Here is a 24,725-nt window from a genome sequence, read left to right as displayed (position 1 = left end):
TTCAAGCGATTCTCCTGCCTCAGCCTCCTGAGTAGCTGGGACTACAGGCACGAGTCACCATGCCCAGCTAATTTCTGTCATTTTAGTAGAGATGGGGTTTCACCATGTTGGCCAGGATGGTCTCGATCTCTTGACCTCAGGATCCACCCGCCTCAGCCTTCAAAAGTGCTGGGATTATAGGCGTGAGCCACCGCTCCCGGCCCATTTCTTTCTTTATGACAGTCATTTACATATCTGTGTGTCTCACCATACCTGATCCCAGGTGCATTTTGAAACAATTGCCCATACTGGTCTGCCAGTTGTGACAGAAGTCATAGCTCCTGGAAAGGGACCGTGCAGGAAGCGGGATTAGGGGCAGACAAGGAGAGGCAGAGGTGCCACCTCACCAGTGCTGTTCTAGCAGCTGATGCCAGGTTGCGTGAGGCAGGGTTCACAAATCTGGGTCAAAATGAGACACTGGGCATGGAGGCTTATGTCTGTAATCTCAGCACTTTGGGAGGTCGAGGAGAATCACTCGAGGCCAGGAGTTCAGTACAAGGCTGGCCAACATGGTGAAACCTCGTCTCTACTAAAAAATACAAAAATTAGCTCTGTGCTGTGTCGCGTGCCTGTAATCCCAGCTACTCGGGAGTCTGAGGCAAGAGAATTGCTTGAGTCTGGGAAGCAGAGGTTGCAGTGAGCCCAGATCCTGCCACTATACTCAGGCCTGGGTGACAGAGCAAGACTCCATCTAAAAAAAAAAAAAAAAAAAAAAAAGGATAAACAAATAAGAACCATACATTCAGTTTTTTATAAGGCCCAAATTATACATATTTTTTAATTCTGGGATTAATTTCCCTGTATGATTTCAGTGCTAAGATGTTGTTTATTTTATGAAATAATATTGTGATAATTTTTTAATGTCTTTATTTGGCAACATAAAAAGTTGGCAACAGCCCCCCCAATTCATTTTTGAAATGTGCGTGTAAAAACCCAAACCAGAAACCTCTGCACCAGAAAATAAGAATTGGACAAGGACCTGGTGCTTGAAATGACCAATATATGTTATCAGAGTGGGGCCAAAGACAATTTACACACTTTTCTGCCAAAAACATGGATTCCAAAGGGATTTCACCTGAATTGAAGATAAATACAAAGGAAAAAAATAAGCTTACGAAAAATTACTACACCACAAGGGATAGGACAGATCATCCTTAAAAAAATTTTCAGGAAATTATTTAGCATCTTCAATGAAGGGTAGGAAGATATCTCTAAAACAAAAATAAAATACCAGAGAATATAACTTATCACATCAATCCCTGATTTTAACAGCATATTGAGAAACAAAAAGAGTCACCAAGAGCTGACCTGCCAGTCACAGCAAGGGTTGGGCATTCTCCTGTTGAACAGAAATGATTTCAGGGACCATCAGCAGCAGCCAGGCCACTCTTGTCCAGGATGGACCAAGACAAAACTAGCCCACTCCCCAGTCATATTTAATAAAATCTGAACATTGGCTCAAGCCACAAAATGCCAAACTCCCCCATTCTAACTAATAGGAGTGATCACTGCTTCTTTGTCAACTACAGCATTAGCCTCAGTCTCATCTGCTCTGCTCTGCAGAAGATGCACTGAGATGCCCAGTCATAGGATTGTCCCCACTTTCTGATATCACCAACCCAGAGGACACCCTCACTTCCTTGGGCCTCCAAAATCACCCAACCAAAGCCCAGATCCTTCTCATACCCTTGGACAGAGGCGCCCCATGGATCCCCCGTGGAACACACCAATGGGGGTCACTGCAACAAGGCACAAACCCAACTGGATCGACTACAGTTGTGTTCCTGGTAGTCACTCACTGAAGGACATTGACAATATGCTCAAGTAGCAATTAAAAGATGATTCTTTAACATGATAGAGAGCATCGCTTTCAAACAATGACAAAAGAGGCCTTTTCATCAGTCAGAAATCAAACAGGGAACCCTAATATTATCACCATGGTTCTAGAAGTTATAGTCAATGTAATCAGACAAGGAAGATAAATAATGAATAAAGCCTTTGGCAAAAAACGCACAAGACTATTATTAGCCACAGATAATAAAACTGTCTAAAAAGAATCAATGGAAAACTATTAGAACCAAGAGTGAGTTCAATAACATGACTTATTGCTAATTAATATAAAACCCCAGAGTTGGCAAGGTGGCTCACTCCTGTAATCCCAGCACTTTGGGAGGCCAAGGTGGGTGGATCACGAGGTCAGGAAATGGAGACCATCCTGGCTAACATGGTGAAACCCCATCTCTACTAAAAATACAAAAAGTAGCCGGGCATGGTGGCACATACCTGTAGTCCCAGCTATTTGGGAGGCTGAGGCAGGAGAATCGCTTGAACCCAGGAGGCAGCGGTTGCAGTGAGCCGAGATCATGCCACTGCACTCCAGCCTGGGTGACACAGCAAGACTTCATCTCGAAAAAATAAAATAAAATAAACCCCAGAGTCTCCCAGAAAATAAACTACCAAATATAACAGGGAAATTTCCCATTCACTATAGTAACAAAACATCTAGAAATAAATCTAACAAGAAATGTCACAGAAATAAAATGGAATATCTGAATAAGAGGTAAGACATAATATAAACTTAAATAGAAAGACTATTTTAAAAATACATGTGTCTTAAAATAACTCAATATATAAATTTAATATAATTCTGGTGAAAAAATCATATCAGGTTTCTGTAACTAAAAATATCTGCAATGGAAAGCACATTTGAGTGACGGGGAAAACGAAAACTAAAGATATTAAAGAGCTACAGTAACTAAAGCAGTATTGAACCACTGTGGATTTAGTAAACTGGATCAATGAAACAGAATAGAGAGCTAAAAAACTGATCCTGGTGTATATAAGAGGTTCAGCATATTAAAATATAAGTGGTAAAAACATCAATTGTTCAATAAATGCCGTTGGGAAAACTGTCTACTTGAAAAATTAACTTACATGTTACTTCAAGTTAAAGACAAAACTTAATTATCAGATTAAAATGTAGATAAAAATGAAATTCAGGCTGAGCATGGTGACTAATGCCTGTAATCCCAGTACTTTGGGAGACAAAGGCAAGAGGATTTCTTGAGCCCTGGAGTTCACGACCAGCCTGGGCAACATAGTGAGATCCCATCTCTACAAAAACATTTAAAAGTTAGCCAGCCATGGTGGCATGCGCCTGTAGTCCCAACTACTCAGCAGGCTGAGATGGGAGGATCGCTTGAGCCTAGGAGGTCGAGGCTGCAGTGAGCTTATGATGATGCCACCGCACTCCAGCCTGGGTGACAGAGTAAAACCCTGTCTCAAAAACAACCCAACAATTTCAAAAACTCATGAAATTCAAAAAGATTTTAGGAGAAAGCACAGGTAAATAATTATATAATCTTAAAGTCAGAATGACTACAAAGGCAAAAAATACGTCAGAAAAAATGGATCAACTTAACTTGTAAATTTTAAATTTGCATGTCAAGAGATCAAAGCCGTTTAAAAATTAGAGGAAAACTAAGAAAGAATATGTAGCAGATGACATTAAAATGAATACATTTTAACATGTAATTTTTACAAATCACAGTCTGAAATATGAACACAGATAGGAAAACCGTCAAACAATAGGCCACTTATAAACTTGGGAAATAGCTCCAACAACTATAAGATCTAGTGATGTCAGGAATATTGAAAAACAGTAATTCTCTCTCTCTCTCTCTTTTTTTTTTTTTTTTTTTTTTTGAGACAGAGTCTCTCTCTGTCCTTCAGGCTTGAGTGCAGTGGTGCGATCTCAGCTCACTGCAACCTCCGCCTCCCAGGTTCAAGTGATTCTCCTGCCTCAGCCTCCCAAGTAGCTGGTATTACAGGCACACGCCACCATACATGCCCGGCTAATTTTTGTATGTTTAGTAGAGATGGGATTTTGCCACGTTGGCCAGGCTGGTCTCAAACTCCTGACCTCAGGTGATCCGCCCACCTCGACCTTCCAAAGTGCTGAGATTACAGGCATGAGCTAGCACGCTCGGCCCTCATTCATTTTTAATGGGAATTTAAAGCCTGGAAAATATAATGCAACAAAATACTATCCATGGTTATTTTTACGCAGTAAGATTATGGATGATTTTTTTCTTTTTAAAAATTTGTTTACCAATGTCATCTACAATAAACATGGTACTTACTTTTGTTATTATTTCTTTAAAAAAGAACAAAATAAAAATTGAAATCAGAATGTCTGTTCAGCAAAGGACATAATCTTTTGTGAAAAGATGCTCAACAAAACCACAATGAGACACCATCTCCCATCCAGTAGGATGATGCCTATCAAAACAAACAAACAAGAAACCTACCAAAAAATAAGTATAGGCAAGGATGTGGAGACACTGGAAACCTTGGGAACTGTTGTTGGGAATGTCAAATGGTATAACCACTGTGGAAAACTATATAGCAGTTTCCTTTAAAAATTAAATAGTTATCAAATTATCTGGCAATTCCACTTCTGTGTACACACTCGAAAGAATTGAAAGCAAGCTCTCAAATAGATATTTGCATAGCCGTGTTCATAGCAACATTATTCACAAGAACTAAAAGATGGACAACCCAATTGTCCACTGATGAAAAATGAACAAATAAACAAAATGTGGTCTATACATACAATAGAATATCTTCAGTCTTGTTTTTTAAATTCAGCCTTAAAAAGGAAAGAAATTCTGGGCCGGGGCAGTGGCTTATGCCTGTAATCCCAGTGCTTTGGGAGGCTGAGACAGGAGGATTTCTTGAGCCCAGGAGTTTGAGGTTACAGTGGGCTATGATGGCACCACTACACTCCTGCCTGGGTGACAGAGCAAGACCCTGTCTCTTAAGGAAAAAAAGAAAAAAAAAGTAAGGAAATTCTGACACATGCTACAACATGAACAAACTTCGAGGACATTATGCTAAGTGAAATAAACTAGTTAAAAAAAGACACATACTCTTTGATTCCACTTACATGAGGGTCCTAAAGTAGTCAAATTCACAGAGACACAAAGTAGAAAGGTGATTGCCAGGGGCTGGGAGGAGAGGGGAATGAAGAGTTGTTGCTTCATGGGTACAAAGTTTCAGTTTTGCAAAATGAAAATAATTCTGATGATTGGTTGCACAACAATGTGAATATACTTAACATCACTGAACTGTACACTCAAAATTGTTAAGACAGTAAATTTTATGTTATGTGTAGTTATTACAATATAATTTTTTTAATTGAACTCATTTATTTTCCAAAATTTATTAGTTTAAAACTCAGCTTGTTGGTTGCTGCCTTCCTCAACACCATCCCTGCCACTCCCAAATCATTGGATTAGAAAGCAAATTTTAAATATTATTTAAAAATATATATATATATACATGTATGTCTGTATACATACATATATATGCACACACAAAGAAGGAGTTTTTTACATATGAACAAGATCTTCAGATAGAAGAATCAGGCTTATTCAGTGCACAAAACACTCAAGAATACTGAGCTACTACAAATGCTATTCTAAATGAATTTCAAAGCTCCCCAAGGATTTAGTTACATGATTCTAGGAAATTAGGTACTGGAACTCTTTCAGTAGATTTCAGATGATCCAGCAGTTTTTAAGAACAGCCGGGGATAGTGTAGTACCAAAAGCATAAGCAACAAAAGAAAAAAATAGATAAATTGGATTTCATCAAAATTTAAAACTTTTGCATACCATCAAAAAAGTAAAAAGATAATCCACAGAATGGGAGAAAATATCTGCAAACTATAGATCTGATAAGGGCCTAGTATCTAGAATACATAAAGAATTCATACAATTTAACAATATGATAAATAACCCAGCTAAAAAAAATGTACAAAGTTTTGAACAGACATTTCTCCAAAGAAGACACACAAACGGCCCATAAAGCAGGAGAAAAGATGCTCAACATTATTAGTTATTAGGGAATGCAAATTAAAGCCTCAATGAGATACCAATTCCCACCCACGTGATGGTTATAACCAAAATGAGGAAAATAACAAGTGTTGGCCAGGATGTGCAGAAGTTGGAACCTTCAAATGTTGCTGGTGGCAACGCAAAATGGTACAGCTTCTACAGAAAAGAGTGTGGAAGTTCCTCGAAGAGCTAAACATAGAATTATTACATGACCAGCAATTCTACTTCTAGGCAGAACACAAGAAAACTGAAAACATTTGTTTGTTTGTTTGTTTGTTTGTTTGTTTGTTTGTTTGTTTGTTTTGAGACAGTCTCACTCGGTTGCCCAGGCTGGAGTGCAGTGGTGCGATCTTGGCTCACTGCAAACTCCGGCTCCTGGGTTCAAGCGATTCTCATGCCTCAGCCTCCTGAATAGCTGGGATTACGGGTGTGCCACCGTGCCCGGCTAATTTTTGTATTTTCGGTAGAGATGGGGTTGATCTGAAACTCCTGACCTCAAGTGATCCGCCCACCTTGGCCTCCCAAAGTGCTGGGATTACAGGCATGAGCCACTGTGCCCAGCCTTGAAAACATATCTTTAAACAAAAACTTGTAAAAAAATGTTAATAGCAGTATTATTCCTAATAGCCAAAAGGTGGAAACAACCCAAATGTCCATCAAGTAATTGGAAAAACTAATGAATAGGATACATACAAAACAATGGAACATTATTTGGCCCTAAAAAGGAAGGAAGCACTCATACATGTTACAACATAGATGAACCTTGAAAACATTATACTAAGTGAAAAACAAAAGCAGACACAAAAGGCCATATACTGTATGGTTCCATGTCTATGAAATGTCCAGAATAGGCAAATCCACTCAGGAAAAAAAAGCAGAATGCAGATTAGTGATTGCTAGGAGATGGGGGGAATGGGAAAAGGAAAGTGACTGCTTAATGGTACAAAGTTTCTTTTGGAGGGGTGATGAAAATGTTCTGGAATTACACAGTGGCAATGGTTACACAACACTGTGAATGCAGTAAAAGCCATTAAATTGTACATTTCAAACCTGCCAAAATAAGAATTTTATGTTAAGTCAATTTTGCCTCGATTATAAGAAAAAAAAAAAAGAACAGCCATGGGCAGCATAGCTTTCTTTCAGAGCCTTCAGTGGAAATGGATAGAAGGAGCATTAGACATTCCTAGGACAGCCCAATGACCACTGAGGTTAGATGACTGTGCAGGTCACACAGTCAGTCAATGGCAGAGCCAGGACTACCAGCTGGCTTCACTCAGTGCTTTCTGCAGAGTGCCCTCAGAATCAGAGCCCATGCAGGTTATCTGCATATTCTCAAAAACAAACACAAACCACCTTTAAGACCAGGCACTTGCACGTAAGACAGTATTTGTGTGCAGTACCTATGGTACTAGGTTACCACCAACTGCAACCAACTAAATCAAGTGCCCATCAGTCCCACCTGCCAATGCTTTTATTGATGACTCTTTCATTAGTTTCATTTGCTTGTATTTCATGATTGTTATGGACTTTGTGTTTGTGTTCCCTTCTCCAAAATTCCTATGTTGAAATCCTAACCCCTAGTGGCATGGTATTAGCAGGTAGGGCCTTTCGGAGGAACATAGGCCATGAGGGTGGAGCCCTCATAAGCAGGATAGTGACCTTATAAAAGAGACCCCAGAGACCTCCCTTGGCCCCTTCCACTATGTAAGGACACAAGGAGAAGATGGCAATCTGGAAACCATAAGGTGGGTCTTCACCAGACACCAGATCTGCCAGCATATTGATCTTAGACTTCCCAACCTCCAGAACCATGAGAAATAAATGTTTCTTGTTCAAGCCACCTGGTCATGGTAATTTGTTGTCACAGCCTAAGACAATGATTTACATCAAGTAGAAAAATTACACTGTCATCTCATTGCTCTAATTTCTAATCTTAGAAAAGCATGTCATTCATACTATCACAGCTGGCTTTTGTCCCGGGGATATTTGAAGACATTTCTTGTGTTTTAAAAAATGATAGACAGAATGTCAGCAGTTTAGGGCACATTCATAAAGACAGATCAACAGTCCATTTTATAAATGGCTCCAAAGAGTACACTGAAAAAAAAAAACAGGCATTCAGAACTTTTTTGCAAGAATACATTATTTGGAGATAAAATGAGAAAAAATAATTAATATCAAAAGCAAATCAGTATATATTAGAGTGATAGAAAAAACTCTCTAGTCACATATCCCTGGGGTTCAGGCCCTGCCTCTGGCTTTTCATTAGTAAGTTGCTTTATGTATTAGTCTGTTCTCACCCTGCTAATAAAGACATACCTGAGACTGGGTAATTTATTAAGAAAAAGAGGTTTAATGGACTCACAGTTGCACATGGCTGAGGAGGCCTCACAATCATGGCAGATGGTGAAAGGCATGTCTTACATGGCAGCAGGCAAGAGAGAATGAGAACCAAGCAAAAGGGGAAAACCCTTATAAATCTTGTGAGACTTATTCACTGCAACGAGAACAGTATGGGGGAAACCACCCCTACGATTCAATTATCTCCCTCCAGGTCCCTCCCACAACATGTGGGAATTATGGGAGTACAATTCAAGATGAGATTTGGGTGGAGACACAGCCAAACCATATCATTTTACAATTTACTTTTACCTTTATATATTTCATTTGCAAAATAAGAATAAGAGTAACACCTACTTAATAGAGTCATCTTAGAATTAACAAAATCGTCCATACCAAGCATTTAGAATAGGACCTACCCCATAGAAAATATGGAGTTTAATGGGATGTAACATATTTTGCCTGCAAAATTAAATTGTACCGTTATGTTTACTACATATCTCTGGCAGTGTAACTGAGCCACATAATTGACTATTGGAAGAAATATGATACTAGATTAGGAAATATTAGTTCAAATCCTAGTTTACATACTTACTAAATAGCAAGACCTTAGGAATTGGCTAAGTAAATATCACTAAATCTCGGTTTCCTTATTTACAAAAAGTAAATAATGCCTGTATCAGACAGTGTTGGGGCAAGGTTTTATTAATAGAATAATATACTCTAAACATTCTAAAATGTAGAATCTAGAATTTAAAAGCACATTCTGGAGTTATATAATGCTACATAAATCACATGGCTTTACTGGTAGAGGACTGCAGTGGGACTGAAAACAAGAGACCTCTCTCCCAGTCCTGGGACTATCACCTGGGCTCCAAGGAATGAAGTAGTTTTCAGCACACCACTTTCTTCACTTCTAGAATGAGGTAATTAAACAATCATTAGGTCTCTTGCAAGCTCTGACATTCAATGATGGTACACATTTGAATCTATAATCAATTCTGACTTCCCCTTCTTGCTCAAGAAAGTAAAGAGGGATGCTTGCATCAAAGGACCCTGGAATACGTGGCCTGTCTTTACCAGGCTGGAAAAACTCCCCAGCCTCACCCTGATTTCCATGGTATAGAGCCATGAGTTTGTGAACCACATAACATTGCATATGCAATAATATGCAAAGGTCATGGCCAGAAGTTGTCACTGGCGGTTCAATGACAGCAATTCTCCTCTCTATCCTTGAGCTCCAAGGAGAAAGATGGTAGATGCTGGTTAGCTGGTAGGAGTTTTCTTCTAGTTAGGTTATAGGCCCCAGACCTGGGGAAGCCTATTTCGTCCCAAATCTAATCCTTCTTATTTCCTGCGACAATTAATTATTGCAGGCCAATTAATTGAATAGCAACTTTTTAAATCATTAAAGACTTGTTATAATTTAACTAATTATAGAAATATTATTCAGCCATAAAAAGGAAGGAAATTCTGTCACATGTTACAACACAGATGAACCTTAAGGGCATTATGCTAAGTGAAGTAAGCCAGTCGCAAAGAACATAAACGGTGTCTTTTCACTTATATGAGGAGTGTAGAGTAGTCAAGCTGGCAGAGACAGAAAAGAGAATGGTGGTTGCCAGGGGCTGGGAAGAGGTGGAATGAGAAGTTGCTGTTTAATGGGTACAGAACTTCAGCTTTGGGGGATGAAAAAGTTCTGGAGATTGGTTTCATAACAATGTGAATACACTTAACACCACTGAGCTGTACACTTAAAAATGGGTAAGGTGGCAAATTTTATGCTATGTAAAAATTATTTTAATTTAACTAATTATATGATTAGTTCAATAACCAGCTGGGAAATCAAGAGCAAATAATAATTATGGATTTTCATCCTTTCCTTCCCCTCTCCAATTATCCCCCACCCCCACTTTCCTCCTTTTGAACCCGGGTGGGTCTTAGGTTTTTTGGAATCCTGAACACACAAATGCTCGTATCTCCTGTTTTGAACCAATATGACCTGTAAAGTATCAAGGTATTGCCTTTATTCCAAATCTCCACCACACACCCCACTAACCACACATTCGTTTTGTTTAACAGGCTAGTCTATTATCAGACACGGATCTCTGGGGACAACTTGGGCATCAGTTGTTTGCCTGAGGAGCAGATGGCTTTAATCATTGGAATTTCTCTTTAACTAAGATTAATGCAAGTTAAGAATTCTGAATGGGAGAAGGGAGGCCAAGACTGATTTTAGAACCTGTTGCCCTCTGGAAGAAGAAAGGTCTAGAAGGGGCATGCTATGGGGATGGAGTAGGGATGACGTTGTACAGTTAGAGGGCAGCACAGCACTGGGCTCCCAGGGCCAGAAGAGATTCAACACAGGGAGAAGGGATGGGGACCCAGATGGAAGGGAGCACCAGAAAGCACTTCACAGACTCAGTAACATTGCCAAGCTCAGCAGCACTGTGCAGTTCATTCAGTGGCACCTGCCCTGGAGAGGAGGAGAATCACTCCCTGTCACTCCAGCCTGCATAGGTTGTTTGCTGCTGGGAAAAGGGCCTAGAGGCCCCTTTGAAAAGCATTCTTATGGTCCAGTATCGCTGGTGGAGCCACTGGTTCTGGCTACGCTGTGTCTGGGGTGGAATGGAGGAAGTTCCTAGGAGGAAGGGAAGAGGCTGAAGGACCCCTGGGCACTGACAAGGGGGGATTGGGCCAACAGAGATGCCTTTCTTCTCTCTCTTCCAAGAGGCTCAGAGTCTTTCACAGTGGTGATCAATGTAACCTCACTGAAGCCCAAAGAGGACTTATAGGGAAAAGAGAGTAACAAGATAGAGGCTTTCCTCATTCACAACCACTATGCCAGCTCTTTTCCTCCGCCAAAATCTGACATGCCAAGTCAAGCCACACCCATCGCTTTCTGGTGCTGTCTGGCTCATACTCTGAATATAATTTCATTTAGTTCCTGCAAATGCACATGTCCAACATCTCTCATCTTCCACGAGCCATGTGGCATGTGGGTCAAGGAAGCCTATTCTCTCCCTTCCCAAAGCCTTGTTAGGGGAACAGTAGGCCTCTTAGTGCAACAGATGAGCAAAGCCACATCTGACCATACATTAATAACACATAAATAAAGCTGCAAGAGAGGAGGGATGGTGTGAGTCAGGGTCCCAGGATCCACCCATTCTCAATCTCCCCCACCTTTCTCTGAGTCAGGGCTTCCAATTAGAATGCACAGAGATGCTGGCACTCACCCAACTCATTCGTTGAAAACCAACTAATGACAAGTCAACTCAGTCAAAATGGTGGGCCAGTTGAGCTTTTCGGAAGTCACATTGTTATAAATATAAACACATGTATAGCCACAGCCTTTCCCCTTTTCTAAAGACATGAAATATTGAAACATTGCAAGTACTGATCCAGGTAAATGCTCTTAGTCGTGAATGACAAAATCTCATTGAGTAGGCCTTATATGATAAGGCAAGATTAAACATGAAAATTCAGGGGAAGGTGCTGCAGAAAGGCCAAGCTAGAATCGCCCTCTGTTACTAATAACTGGGCAACTGAAATCAATGTGAATTGCAATCTAAAACTCCCTTGTGGTTTGTTTGAGTATTTTCTCTTCAAATCTCCCCCTCTGCGTGCCTTAGTTTTACAATTTAGAATTTCATATATCTAAGCTTCTAAATGGCCAAGAAAAAAGAAGTGTTATTCAACCCGATAAAACTATGCCTTTCAAACTTGACTTCTAATTCATGATAGGGGTGGGCCACTTTCAACCCCTATCCTCTGATCTGCCACTTTTTACATGATTTCTTCTTTATTCTCCAGTTGTTTTTCTGCTTTCTCTAGGACATCACAATCACCAGCACAACTCGCCATGCATGAGGCTACTCACTCAACCAAGATGCTATATGATTTTGGCCCTCACTCAATGTATTCACACAGGGAAGTGTTTCACACACACTCACTCAGCTTTCAGTATAAGTTACATTATTAGAAACTTTTACTTCAATTGTCTGATCACTTGGAACAAAGCAAGTTTTTTGGATTTAGTTTCTTCTGGTTGACTCATAGTGAAATATGGATATGAGACACTCCCTTATATGAATAAATTAGAGGGCAGGGCTGGGGTTGGATATAAATTATTAGTTGTGTCACCTTTTACAAATGACAGCAAATGCCTTGTTTTTCCTAGACTTGACCCTACAAAAGTCAAAAGCTGCAAAACTCTATGTCACATCAGCAAACAGTCAAATCATGCCCCAACCATCATCACCAATTCTGAATTGTTCTCAAAGGCTGTCACTGTAAGTACACAAATGTAAATGCTTGTGGAATCCCTCGCTGAATATGTATAGACCACTCCCAACTACTCTGGAAGCCCTCTGAGAAGAAGAAACCTCTTGCACTTTGTATAACTAACCTTCCCTCTGCCCTACAAGGCAAGGCGCACAATAGGTATTCAATCAACAATCGTTCATTGATTGACTTATTATTTTTACCAGCAGGCATGGGAGAGAAACGGAAAACGTGTTAAAACATTTTGCATTGTAAATCATCAGTTAAGAAATTAAGGCTGTGGAAAAGAATTACACTAGCGTAAGGATCACTCAGATAAAGAAAGAATTGTGGTGTGAGATTATTACTGCGCTGAAAATGCTCACTGTTCATATTTGTCAGAAAGTGACAAACATTTTCTAAAATCAAGCGTGACCAAATTGGCCTTTGTTTCCCCCATTAACACAATAAAAGGGGGTTTAGTCTTCTTCGACAGTCTATTTCGAGTGCGAGGGGTTTTCCCCCTTTTCTTGTCTTTTTGACCCTTTGAACATAATCCACTTAGTTCCCCGCTTCCTAAAGCGCCTCCCACATAGCGGTTTGGGGAGCGCTCTGTGAAGCCCTGGCTGAGACACTTATTGGAACTTTGTTCCCCACATAGGCTATTTAGGAGCGTCTCGGTTTCCTCGGGTGACTCCACAGCCTTCCTGGCTCTTCTCACGCTGCGAGCAGGAGTCAAGGGCGGTGCAGTGCTCGGAGGGGGTCCGGGGGGCGCTGACCATGGTCCTGGCCTCGGAGCTCGGGACGTGAGCGCAGAAAGCGCGGGCGGAGGCTGTAGGGAGCGGCCGTCCGAACCCCCGCCCCTCCCGACCACCGGGGAGCCGCGGGCCTTCATGCAAAGCCTCCACCGCACGCTCTGAGCCGCCTCAAAAAAAAGGGTGGGGCACCCAGCCGCAGCTGCAATCGGAAGCCGCCCGGGAGGGTTTCAGAAGAATGGAACCGCGGCCAACCCCCTCCCAGACGACCACCGCCCGCCCCAGCAGGGGATCAGCCCATTCCCTATGCCCACGCCCCACCTCTCAAGCTCAAGGAGACGCGGGCAGCCTTTGTGGGCGCACGGCCGCCCACCGCCCAGCCCGAGCCTCGCCGCACCCTGCGCGGAGAAGGGGCGGGTAGGGCGGGGTGCGCGTGCAGATGCGGGAGGCGAGGTCCAGGGCGGGGCATGAAGGCGGGCGCGCCGGGCTCAGGGGCGAGGGAGGGGCGATCCCCGCGCCCCGTCCTCCGTCTCCACCCCCCACCCCCACACCGACCTGGTCGTTGATGTTCTGCAGGGCTTCTTTGCCCGAGGCCCTCCGGATCTCCACCTTCCGGCCCGATTCAACAGATGGCTCTCCGCCGGCGCGCCGGCCCTGCCGCGAGTACGGCGGCTGCGGGTCCGGGCCCAAGTGGGCGACGTCCCGCTGCTGAGCCACCACCTGCCCCGAGCCCCGGCCCACCGACAGCGAGTCGAAGTCGATGGTCTTGTTCTCCGAGGACCCTTCCACCGGGCAGAACATGCCACAGAATTTCTGCCGGGGCTTGGGGCTGCCGGAGCCCAGGTTTTTAAAAAAAGCAGGGACCTCTTCGTCCTCTGCCGCCTTCCCGGATTGCTTTCTCTCGGCCATGGCTCGGGGGCTCGGGTAGGGTCCTCGCCGTCCGTCCGTCCGTCTGCCAGTCCCTAAGTCTCTCTCGCTGTGTGCACAAGCCCCCTAGCTGCTGCCGCGGCTGCCGTTCGCCGCCCACCGCAAGGTGCACAGAAAGGAAGGAGGGCTGGCGAGCCGGCGACCCACCCTCCCGGTCCCTCCCCCTGACCCCGCTTCTCCCCTCCCTGCCCACGCCCCCCGCGGCTACAGCGCGAGCTCGGGGAAGCGGCAAAGTTGGATCTGGGAGGGCGTCCGCTGCGGCTGCGGGAGCCGAGAGGCTGCCAGTTCCCAGCAGCGCTGGGAGGAGGGAGGCGCGGGCGGGGCGCGGCGCCGGGGAGGGGAGCGGTGCGCAGGGGAGGGCTGGAGGGGAGGGAAGGAGAGAGAGAGGGGAGGGCGGCACCGCCCCTAGCCCCGCGCTCCGGAAGTGAAGCGGCCAGACCACCAGCTAATGGATGCGGAGCGGAGGGCCCGCTGACCGCTCTCCGCGCCTGGGTAAGTATCGGGCAGGGCACGCGGAGTGAGGACCCCAGGACGCAGCCCCAAGCCCCAGTGCCCCTCTCCTCCACCTGCCTGGCCCAGGCGCCTCTGCCCCGCCGCATGGCGGAGGTGGGCCGGGGGCGAGGGCGCACTGTGGATAGGGGTCCCGCCCCGTTATCCTGGGTGTGAGCTGATGGATGGGAAAAGGGGACAAGCCGGGCGCCAGGCTACTCAGGGTGTGGGAAGCGGGATGGCACTGAAGATGAGCAAGGATAGCACAGGCAGGGTGGACAGGAGGGGGGCAGCCAAGACGCTGGACACCCCAGCTTCAGTTTGTCCACTCGCCTTGGCAGGCTGCAGGGAGCAGAGACTGAAACGAGAAGGTTCCCGCTTCGTGCATCCACTTTGGTGTGGTTGGGGTGACGAGGGAGTGGGGGGGGGGGGGCACACAACATGGCGGGAAGAAATTCAGAGGGGCGTAGCAGATGGGAGAGGAATATAGAGAGAGACGCAGGTCTTTGGTCTATGGGGGTGTAGCAAAGAGTGCAGTCGGGAATTCCAGCCCAGGGCCACGACTTAAAGAGGGGGTGCAGACCGACTCTATTGCGCAAGGCGCCATGGACCGTGTCTGCGCCACTGCGCCAAGAAGGGCGCAGGAACGTGTCGCGATTTGGTTTATTCTGCTTCCTCCACCAAAAAAAAAAAAAAAAAAAAAAGAGAGAAAAAACAAACTGAAACCCCCTCCCCAAATCTCCAGCTTTCCCCTGCGCCCCAGAGCCCCGCCTGGTTCCCCCGCCCCTGTTGCGCACTGCGCCACAGTCGCAGCGTTTCCCGGGTTACCAGATGCCACGTGTTTGTGGAGTAAGTGCGGGTGCGCATCTGGTGCGGAGTAGGAGGTAGGATGTGGGCTGCGAGTGCCATGAATTGTGTGGGGCCAAGCAGGGGAAAGGTGTGTAGGAACTTGGTGTGTGTGTGCAGTAGCTGAGCCACGGCCACCGGGTTGGTAAGTAACCAGGGGGCAATTAGATTTGTGTGCCTAACACGGTCAATGCTGGTCCTTCATTGCTTATTCCCATCTCCACGTCCTTTCCGCGTATCAGTCCCTGCCTCTGCGCGATGACAGCTCCGCCTCTCTTTCCACAGTGGCAAAATCCTGCAGAAATGGTGCCCCTCCTTTGGTGGCCCGGGAGGGAGTTCTGGGCATGCTCAGTAACCAGGGTGGGTTTGGGCTGAGAGGCCGTTTACCGCAGGGCCACCGCGTAGGGCCGTGTAACCAGGGATCCAGTCCCATTGTCAGCCCAGGATTAAATGCGGTTACCAACCACCCCCACAGTCCAATTGTGAGAGATAGTTTGGTGAATATAGTTACATCTGCTGGACAACCAGTCGCAATTTGAAGATCAGCCCATCTTGATAGGTGGAAAGGCGTCTCCGGATGAGAAACAGACTGGGGAAGAAGAATATAGGAGTGGAGGGGCTGAGAGAACCGGAGGGGGCATTTTGGACTTAGCGGCAGATGTGCTTTGCATTTGAATAAAGCATTTGAAAAAAGCGCTTCCAACTGAATTACATCATTTCCTACTCACAGCCCCACTGTGAGATGCGTGCCTTATCAGCACTGCTTTCCAGGTTAGGAAACAGATTTAGAGAGCTTGGGGCGCATAGCCAAGGTTGGGTATTTAGTTAAATGATCCAGCAATTCCAGTGGGAGTCTTCCACCTCAAAGTCTGGCTTCTTTTCCAGCTTGTCCTGTGACCCCCTTTATGTGAGAAAATACAAGGTTCTTCTATTTCTACCGTATCCAGATATTTCCATCCATGGCCCTATTGTATATCAAGGGTGTTTCTTGCCATGTTTTTATTTGAAGGTCACACTGCAGGTCACACTGGGAGGAAGAGTCATCTGAAGATAGCCTAACTTCAGCATAGCAGTCATTCTGTAGACCATAGAGATGCTTTTTCCTGGGCAGTGTCTTTTTACATTCTCTGTTTCCTCTAAATATCCCAGTGGGGAGGGAGGTTGCCCCCAGCTGTTTTTTTTGTTTTTGTTTTTGTTTTCAGACAGAGTCTCACACTGTCACCCAGGCTGGAATGCAATGGTGCAAACGCAACTCACTGTAGCCTTGACCCACTCAGCTCAAGCAGTCCTCCCTCCTCAGCCTCCCAAGTAGTTGGGACTACAGGCGAGTGCCACACGCCCAGCTAATTTTTTTATTTTTCCTTTTTGTAGAGACAGGGTCGCACTATGTTGCTGGTCTCAAACTCCTGGGCTCAAGTGATCCTCCCGCTTTGGCCTCCCAAAGTGCTGGGTTTACAGGTGTAAGCCACTTCACCTGGCCCTCCCCCACAGTCCCCACATTTTAGAAAGGAAAAGTCAGGCATGGAGAAGTCAGCAGTCTCAGGTCTCTGGGGCTCCTGGGCACAGGGGTGAAGCAGCATTTTGCCTTCCTGGCTCTCTGGCACCCCTGGTGCCTTCAGCACCTCCCAGAAGACTCAGGAGATGTTCCCACAGCAGGAGCACTGCTGATAGAGTTACAGGACAGCACTGTGGCGTATGGCCCCCATTCGAATTGATGAAGATGTTTAGGCCAAGGGGGAAATGGTTGTAGCCCCTTAACACACACTCTGCAGCAGTAACTGGGAGGTATTAGGAACTCTTTTTTTTTTTTTTTTTTTTTTGAGACAGAGTCTTGCTCTGTTACTCAGGTTAGAGTGCAGTGGTGCAATCGTGGCTCACTGCAACTTCCGTCTCCCAGGTTTAAGCGATTCTCCTGCCTCAGCCTCCCAAGTAGCTGGGATTACAGGCACGTGCCACCACACCCAGATAATTTTTGTATTTTTGGTAGAGACGGGGTTTGGCCATGTTGGCCAGGCTGGTTTCGAACTCCTGACCTCAGGTGATCTACCCGCCTTGGCTTCCCAAAGTGCTGGGATTACAGGCATGAGTCACCACGCCTGGCCAACTCTAACTTTTTTACATTCTCTAATCCTCACAGGTTCTCCAGAACAAAATCCTTGATAGGTGTGCTTCCTCCTTTTTTCTTTTTTCTCAAATGATGGGTTAAAGTTCAAATGTTAGGAAAGGCTGGGTGTAGTGGTTCAAGTGTGTAATTCAGCACTGTGAGAGGCTGTGGCGGGAGGATTGCTTGAGCCCAGGAGTTTGAGACCAGGCTGAACAACGTAAGGAGACTGCGTCTCTACACAAAATTAAAAAAACTAGCCAGGCATGGTGGCATGTGCCTGTGGTCCCAGGTACTCAGGAGGTCGAGGTGGGAGGATTGCTTGAGCCCAGGAGAGATCAAGGCTACAGTGAGCCGTGTTTACACCACTGCATTCCAGCCTCTGCAACAGAGTGAGACCCTGTCTCAAAAAACAGAAACAGAAACAAATGCTTGGAGAGTGTTGTGTTAGTAACTTATTGTCTTAGTCTATTTTGTGTTGCTATAAAGGAATACCTGAGGCTGGATAATTTATAAAGAAAAGAGGTTTATTTGGGTCACAGTTCTGCAGGCTGTACAAGAAGTATGGTGCTGACAGCTGCATCTGGTGACCCCTCAGGAAGCTTCCAGTCATAGCAGAAAGCAAAGAGGGAGCAGATGTGGCAAGAAAGGGAGCAAGAGTGAGGGGAGGGAGGTGGCAGTCTGTTTTTAACAATCAGATCTCGAGGAAGCTAATAGAACAAGAACCCACTCATTACCCCAAGAATGGCACCAAGCCATTCATAAGGGATCCACTCTCATGACCCAAACACATCCCACCAGGCCCCACCTCCAACACTGGGGATCACATTTCCGCATGAGATTTGGAGGGGACAAACCTTCAAACTCTTTCACTTACCATTCATAGCAAAAGCAAAGCCCAAATGTGTGTTTGCAAAGCCTTCCAGACACAACAAAAGAGAATTAATTCATAATTCCCGATTTAACTTAGTCGGCCCTGAGATTTTTTTCCCCGAATTGTTATACCTAGATTAAACTATTTTTAAACGTTTGAGTGATTCCTCATTAGTTTTGTTAATCAAAGAGGTAAAGCAACTTAATATTGAGTAGTATTGTGAAGGATTATCATATTTTTGAATGAGTGCATTAACGGTCTTCCTACTGAATATTAATGAAGCATAAATACCTGTTCTTATTGTTTATGTGTAACAGAGCAGCTTGGCTTGGCTGGAGCTAAGAGCCAGACACACCACTGTGTGGAGGTGGGTGATGTCTTCCTGTGCTAAAAGGTGAATAAATAAGCTCCTCACCTCTCGCGGAACACTCGGGAACACATCAACAGGTATTTAGCCACATCTCCTGATTTCATCTTTCAATGGCAAAGACCTTGAATCCTGTCCTTAACTGGGGCTCAGACATTAATCAACAGGTCTGATGAGCATATGGTGGGGACACCAGATTTCACTGGAGTCCTCGAGAGAAAAAAAGTCACAGTGAGCAAAGAAGGGGTCTGACAGAGTGGGACAAATGCAAGCGCAGTGTAAAGCAGAACCGCCATCTGCCCCCAGTTCCATTCCAGATTAGAGTATGGATGCTTCCAAGGAAAGAGAGTGCTGTGTAGTAAAACTGAACATTGTTTCACCAGGGGTCCAAGCCGCCCTGCTGGGAGGCTTCTCTTCAAGAGTTCTGGGTGCCAGAGTGGAAGGCATTTTCCCATCAACTGGAGAGAGACGAAACATCAGAGACCAGGAGGCTGTGGAGAAAGCAGCTGTCCCAGGTGCCTCAACTATCAGAGGAGGGTCAGCGTCACGTGGCTGCCAGCATCTTTGAGAAAATCACTGGCAATCAGACTTCAGAGCTGCGGGCACAGGTGTGGTTAGAACTGAGATACGACCTGCCCACCTGGGTCAGGCCTAAAGACAAGAAGTCCTGAGTTCTTGCCACTGAGTAGGCCAGGGTCATTTGTCCAGAAAACTTTGTGACTGTCTTTGAGTGACCTAGTCTGGGACCCATTCATTGGTGGGTTCTAAGGTTAGAAGCTCATCCAGGATATTTTCAATATTAAGTCAGTGCATAGCTGCACCACTAACAAATTGGTGCCTGTAGAGTCAGAGTGGGTCAATTCTTAGGACAATGGCGCTGGCACTGTTAGAGGACTGGTGCAGGATAATGAGTGTGGATGAGCAGAAGTCACTGATGGTTACGGGGATACCGGCGGACTATGAGGAGGCTGAGATTCAGGAGGTCCTTCAGGAGACTTTAAAGTCTCTGGGCAGGTATAGACTGCTTGGCAAGATATTCCGGAAGCAGGAGAATGCCAATGCTGTCTTACTAGAGCTTCTGGAAGATACTGATGTCTCGGCCATTCCCAGTGAGGTCCAGGGAAAGGGGGGTGTCTGGAAGGTGATCTTTAAGACCCCTAATCAGGACACTGAGTTTCTTGAAAGATTGAACCTGTTTCTAGAAAAAGAGGGGCAGACGGTCTCGGGTATGTTTCGAGCTCTGGGGCAGGAGGGCGTGTCTCCAGCCACAGTGCCCTGCATCTCACCAGAATTACTGGCCCATTTGTTGGGACAGGCAATGGCACACGCGCCTCAGCCCCTGCTACCCATGAGATACCGGAAACTGCGAGTATTCTCAGGGAGTGCTGTCCCAGCCCCAGAGGAAGAGTCCTTTGAGGTCTGGTTGGAACAGGCCACGGAGATAGTCAAAGAGTGGCCAGTAACAGAGGCAGAAAAGAAAAGGTGGCTGGCGGAAAGCCTGCGGGGCCCTGCCCTGGACCTCATGCACATAGTGCAGGCAGACAACCCGTCCATCAGTGTAGAAGAGTGTTTGGAGGCCTTTAAGCAAGTGTTTGGGAGCCTAGAGAGCCGCAGGACAGCCCAGGTGAGGTATCTGAAGACCTATCAGGAGGAAGGAGAGAAGGTCTCAGCCTATGTGTTACGGTTAGAAACCCTGCTCCGGAGAGCGGTGGAGAAACGCGCCATCCCTCGGCGTATTGCGGACCAGGTCCGCCTGGAGCAGGTCATGGCTGGGGCCACTCTTAACCAGATGCTGTGGTGCCGGCTTAGGGAGCTGAAGGATCAGGGCCCGCCCCCCAGCTTCCTTGAGCTAATGAAGGTAATACGGGAAGAAGAGGAGGAAGAGGCCTCCTTTGAGAATGAGAGTATCGAAGAGCCAGAGGAACGAGATGGCTATGGCCGCTGGAATCATGAGGGAGACGACTGAAAACCACCTGGGGGCAGGACCCACAGCCAGTGGGCTAAGACCTTTAAAAAATTTTTTTCTTTAATGTGTGGGACTGAAATCAAACCATGAAAGCCAATTATTGACCTTCCTTCCTTCCTTCCTTCCCTCCCTTCCTCCTTCTCTCCTTCTCTCTTCCTCTCTCCTCTCTCCTCTCCTCTCCTCTCCTCTCTTTCCTTCCTTCCTTTTTTCTTTTTCTCTTTCTTCTTTATTTCTTGGGTCTCACTCTCATCACCCAGGCTAGAGTGCAGTGGCACAAAAATCTCGGCTCACTGCAGCCTTGACTTCCCAGGCTCAGGCTCAGGTGATCCTCACACCTTAGCCTCCCAAGTACCTGGGACTACAGGCATGCACCACCATGCCTAGCTATTCTTTTGTATTTTTGGTAGAGACAGGGTTTTGCTGTGTTGCTCAGGCTGGTCTGGAACTCCTAGGCTCAAATGATGTGCCCAACTCGGCCTCCCAAAGTGCTGGGATTACAGGCATGAACCGCCATGCCTGGCCCTTGATTTTTCTTTTTAAGAAAAAAATATCTAGGAGTTTCTTAGACCCTATGTAGATTATTAATGAACAAAAGATTAAACTCCAAATATTAGATAGTAAGCCTGAAGGAATCTGAAACACTTGTACTTCCAATTTTCTTTAAATAATCCCAAATAGACCAGAATTGGCCCATACCATAGAAGAAAGAATTGGCAGTCAAAAAAAAAATACCTTTTGTAATGTTTGAAAAATAAAGCTGTTTGACTTGTCAGGTGTTTTCCTTTCTCAAATCAGCAAATTCTCTCTGAGTGCCTGGCTTTGTGAGACACTGTACAAGGAGTTACAAGACTACAGCTATAACCTGCAGTTGAGCAGTTATAAACCTACAAAATGGGCCCTGCCCTCAGAGAGGTTCCAGTCTAGATGAGGAGCTGATCTAGACAGGTAAAAGGCTAACTAACCCTTTGTGTAAATAAGTTCATCACCCCAGTAAAAGTGTCATCACCCAGTGAATAGGACCACCTCTGCCTGCAGATTTTTGTTGTTGTTGTCGTTGTTGTTGTTTTAACCTGGGAAGTGTTCTTCCTGCCTTTCTGCTAGGTGTCAGATGGATGGTCCCAGAGCTAGGTGCTGTGTCAGGCCCTGAAGACACAGATGACTCAACCTAAGCTTTACTTTCCAGAGGTCCACAGCCTGAGAGGTGTCCCCAAAGCAAGGGGGACATGAGGGGACTGCATGCTTGAGAGCAGGGGTGTTTAGGGCAGGTTTGGATTTAGTGAGCAGGCTGGTTTGCTTAGAGAAGGCTTTTAGCGGCAACAAAGGACGAAGAGGAGAGAAAAGGAACTCACATTTATTGAGGGCCTACTGTGTGCAAAGTGTTTCATGTATATCTCATTGAATGTATACAGCCACCCTGTTGTGGTATAATTTTGCTCTTTATAAAGAGAAAGAAACCGAAGCTCAGATGGGTTAAGTGGTCTCCTCAACACCAAAATGCTAAGAAGTGATGGAGCCTAGACAGAAGCCCAGAACTTTCTGACTCACACTAGTCCATCCTCTACCATCACGATGACTTTCAAATTGTGCTCTGCAGTTCTGCAGATTTTCTAGCAGTTCCATCTCCAAAATGTATTTTAAACTCTTTATTTTTTAAATTATTATTATTATTATTTTGAGACTGAGTCTTGCTCTATCACCCAGGCTGGAGTGCAGTGGTGCAATCTCAGCTCACTGCAACCTCCGCCTCCCAGGTTCAAGCGATTTTCGTGCCTCAGCCTCCCGAGTAGCTGGGATTACAGGCACCCACCACCATGCCCAGCTAATTTTTGTATTTTTAGTAGAAATGGGGTTTCACCATGTTGGCCAGGCTGGTCTCGAACTCCTGACCTCAAGTGATCCACTCACCTCGGCCTCCCAAAGTGCTGGGATTACAGGTGTGAGCCACCATGCCTGGGCTAAACTCTTTAAATCTCTAGTAAATGCAGCTAGATTCAAATGGGCTGATAACCAAATTTTAACACATCAGCATTCACCACCAGGTTTACTTTTATTTTCAGATTGGCTCATTTTGTGCAGACCTTAGAGCAAAGTTTCCTTTATGGTGTCTGTGTACGTATCCAAACTTCTTTTAATTGTTCACAGATTTTAAAAGCGGTAGCACCACATGGCTGTGTAGATCAGACCTGTGTATTTAGATTAGACCTGTGTATCACGTAAGTGTGTGAGTGCAGTGCAGATGAGCACCATTTAGTTATATGTGCTAGGCAAAGCTCCAACACAGTTGATGTGTAGTCTTGTGGTAGATTTGTGCATAATGTAAGCAAATTGCTTAGCTTCTCTAGACATCAGTTTCCACATCTGAAAAATAAGAAGATGAGAGTACACGGTTGTTATGAACAAATGACTTAATGCTTTTTAAGCACGTTGCATGACATCTGGAACACAGAAAGCCCTCAATACATTGAAGCTCTTAGGATTTTCACGATGTTCCTGTCTGCTCAATGCATGCTTTCTTTATTGTTCTGACAGTTGTGTGGTAACAAGCTAATATGCTTCCAGTTGACTTCCAGTCTACCCTGGTGTTAGAAACCGTTTCAGCTCTTATTGTAAATTTGAGTGCTTGTTGTTTTTTATATTTGTGATGACTCTTCCAGCAGTTGTTGACAATTGTTAGAGGTTTGACTTTTAAATAATTACTTATTTTTTCTGATTGTGGTTCAGTTTAACTGAAAAATATCCTGAGATTGTAAGAAAAGCATTTTTTAAAAGGTATCACTTGTGATCATTTATCTTTCTAAATTCTATTTTTAATACTGTTCCACCAAAGTGATGCAGTGGTTACCATGACACCCTAATTTCATGTGTTTTTGTATTTATGAAAATAGTTTCATTGTCATTTATTGACGGTATACAAAGTAAAATGTTATAAATGTGAAGTTATAAAATAAATATATGCTAATAAAATCCTGAGTTTTTCTGATTCCTATATCGTGGCCTCTATAAACTACTGCTTGAAGAAGGAGCTTTGTTACTGAAAAATTTTGAGAGATAAGTTAAGAAAATCAAGCTAAAGTCAAAAGGTCTTAGAATCCTGTAGGCAAGAAAACCTGAAAGCAAAAAAATGCTTGAACAAGAATACTTGAACTATGTTTCTGGGGACAAGGGAGAGCTTGGTCCACCCATCATCGATTTCTCTTTTAAAATATACAGAAACAACAGATGGAGGTCAGTTGCCTCAGAGACCCCCCAGCTCATTTGCTTAGGAAAGTAACAGTACAGATAAATTCCCAGACTCTATTCTGCCAAGGGTGAATGACCCTGAAGGTAGAATATTGCTTTTCTGGGCTGAAGTCACCCTTTTTCTTCTTCTTCTTCTTCTTTTTTTTGAGACAAGGTGTCACCCAGGCTGGAGTATAGTGGCACAATCTCGGCTCACTGCAAACTCTGCCTACCAGCTTCAAGTGATTCTCATGCCTCAGCTTCCCGAGTAGCTGGGATTACAGGGGTGCACCACCACGTTCCAGCTAAGTTTTTGTATTTTTAGGAGAGACAGGGTTTCACTATGTTGATCAGGTTGGGCTCGAACTCCTGGCCTCAGGTAATCCACCTGTCTTGGCCTCCCAAAGTGCTAGGATTATAGGCATGAGCCACCGTGCCCAGCCTGAAGTCACCTTTTATTCTATGGAGGTATATGGGGGGAAATTCCTCTTGCCTTTGGCCTTCTTGAAATTGCTTCTCCTTCTTTTTTCTAAAGTGCAATGGGGGAGTATCTTTCACTGGGCCATACATCCTGCAGACCAGCCCATTAAAGAGGAATGTCCCAAGGGGGCCCAACGCCATCTCCCACTCACCCAAGCA

General features: G+C 45.0%; 2 protein-coding genes across 3 annotated transcripts in view; one reads left to right on the top strand and one right to left on the bottom strand.

The window, feature by feature from the left end:
• The window catches only part of DPYSL2 (dihydropyrimidinase like 2), a 140,731-nt gene extending 126,229 nt beyond the window's left edge, over window positions 1-14,502 (bottom strand). Inside the window, exon 1 of the mRNA XM_003823552.6 lies at window positions 13,853-14,502. Within this exon, the coding sequence (XP_003823600.1) occupies window positions 13,853-14,206 (354 nt within the window). The 5' untranslated portion in view covers window positions 14,207-14,502. The remainder of the gene's footprint in view (window positions 1-13,852) is intronic.
• A 64-nt stretch (window positions 14,503-14,566) lies between these two features.
• PNMA2 (PNMA family member 2) lies at window positions 14,567-23,853 on the top strand. Of its 2 annotated transcripts, none has more exons than XM_008977199.6 (3): window positions 14,567-14,716; window positions 18,852-18,981; window positions 19,285-23,853. In XM_008977199.6, exon 3 carries the CDS (start codon window positions 19,773-19,775, stop codon window positions 20,865-20,867), a length of 1,095 nt encoding a protein of 364 aa, XP_008975447.3. In that variant the 5' UTR covers window positions 14,567-14,716; window positions 18,852-18,981; window positions 19,285-19,772; the 3' UTR covers window positions 20,868-23,853. The 2 variants fall into 2 exon arrangements, with proteins under 2 accessions (XP_008975447.3, XP_008975448.3); XM_008977200.6 differs by lacking the exon at window positions 14,567-14,716 and adding an exon at window positions 15,158-15,704.
• Window positions 23,854-24,725: the final 872 nt, after the last annotated feature.

The sequence above is a fragment of the Pan paniscus genome, chromosome 7 (genome assembly GCF_029289425.2).
Source record: "Pan paniscus chromosome 7, NHGRI_mPanPan1-v2.0_pri, whole genome shotgun sequence".
NCBI classification, from domain to species: domain Eukaryota; kingdom Metazoa; phylum Chordata; class Mammalia; order Primates; family Hominidae; genus Pan; species Pan paniscus.
This window is presented reverse-complemented; position numbering and strand designations above follow the sequence as displayed.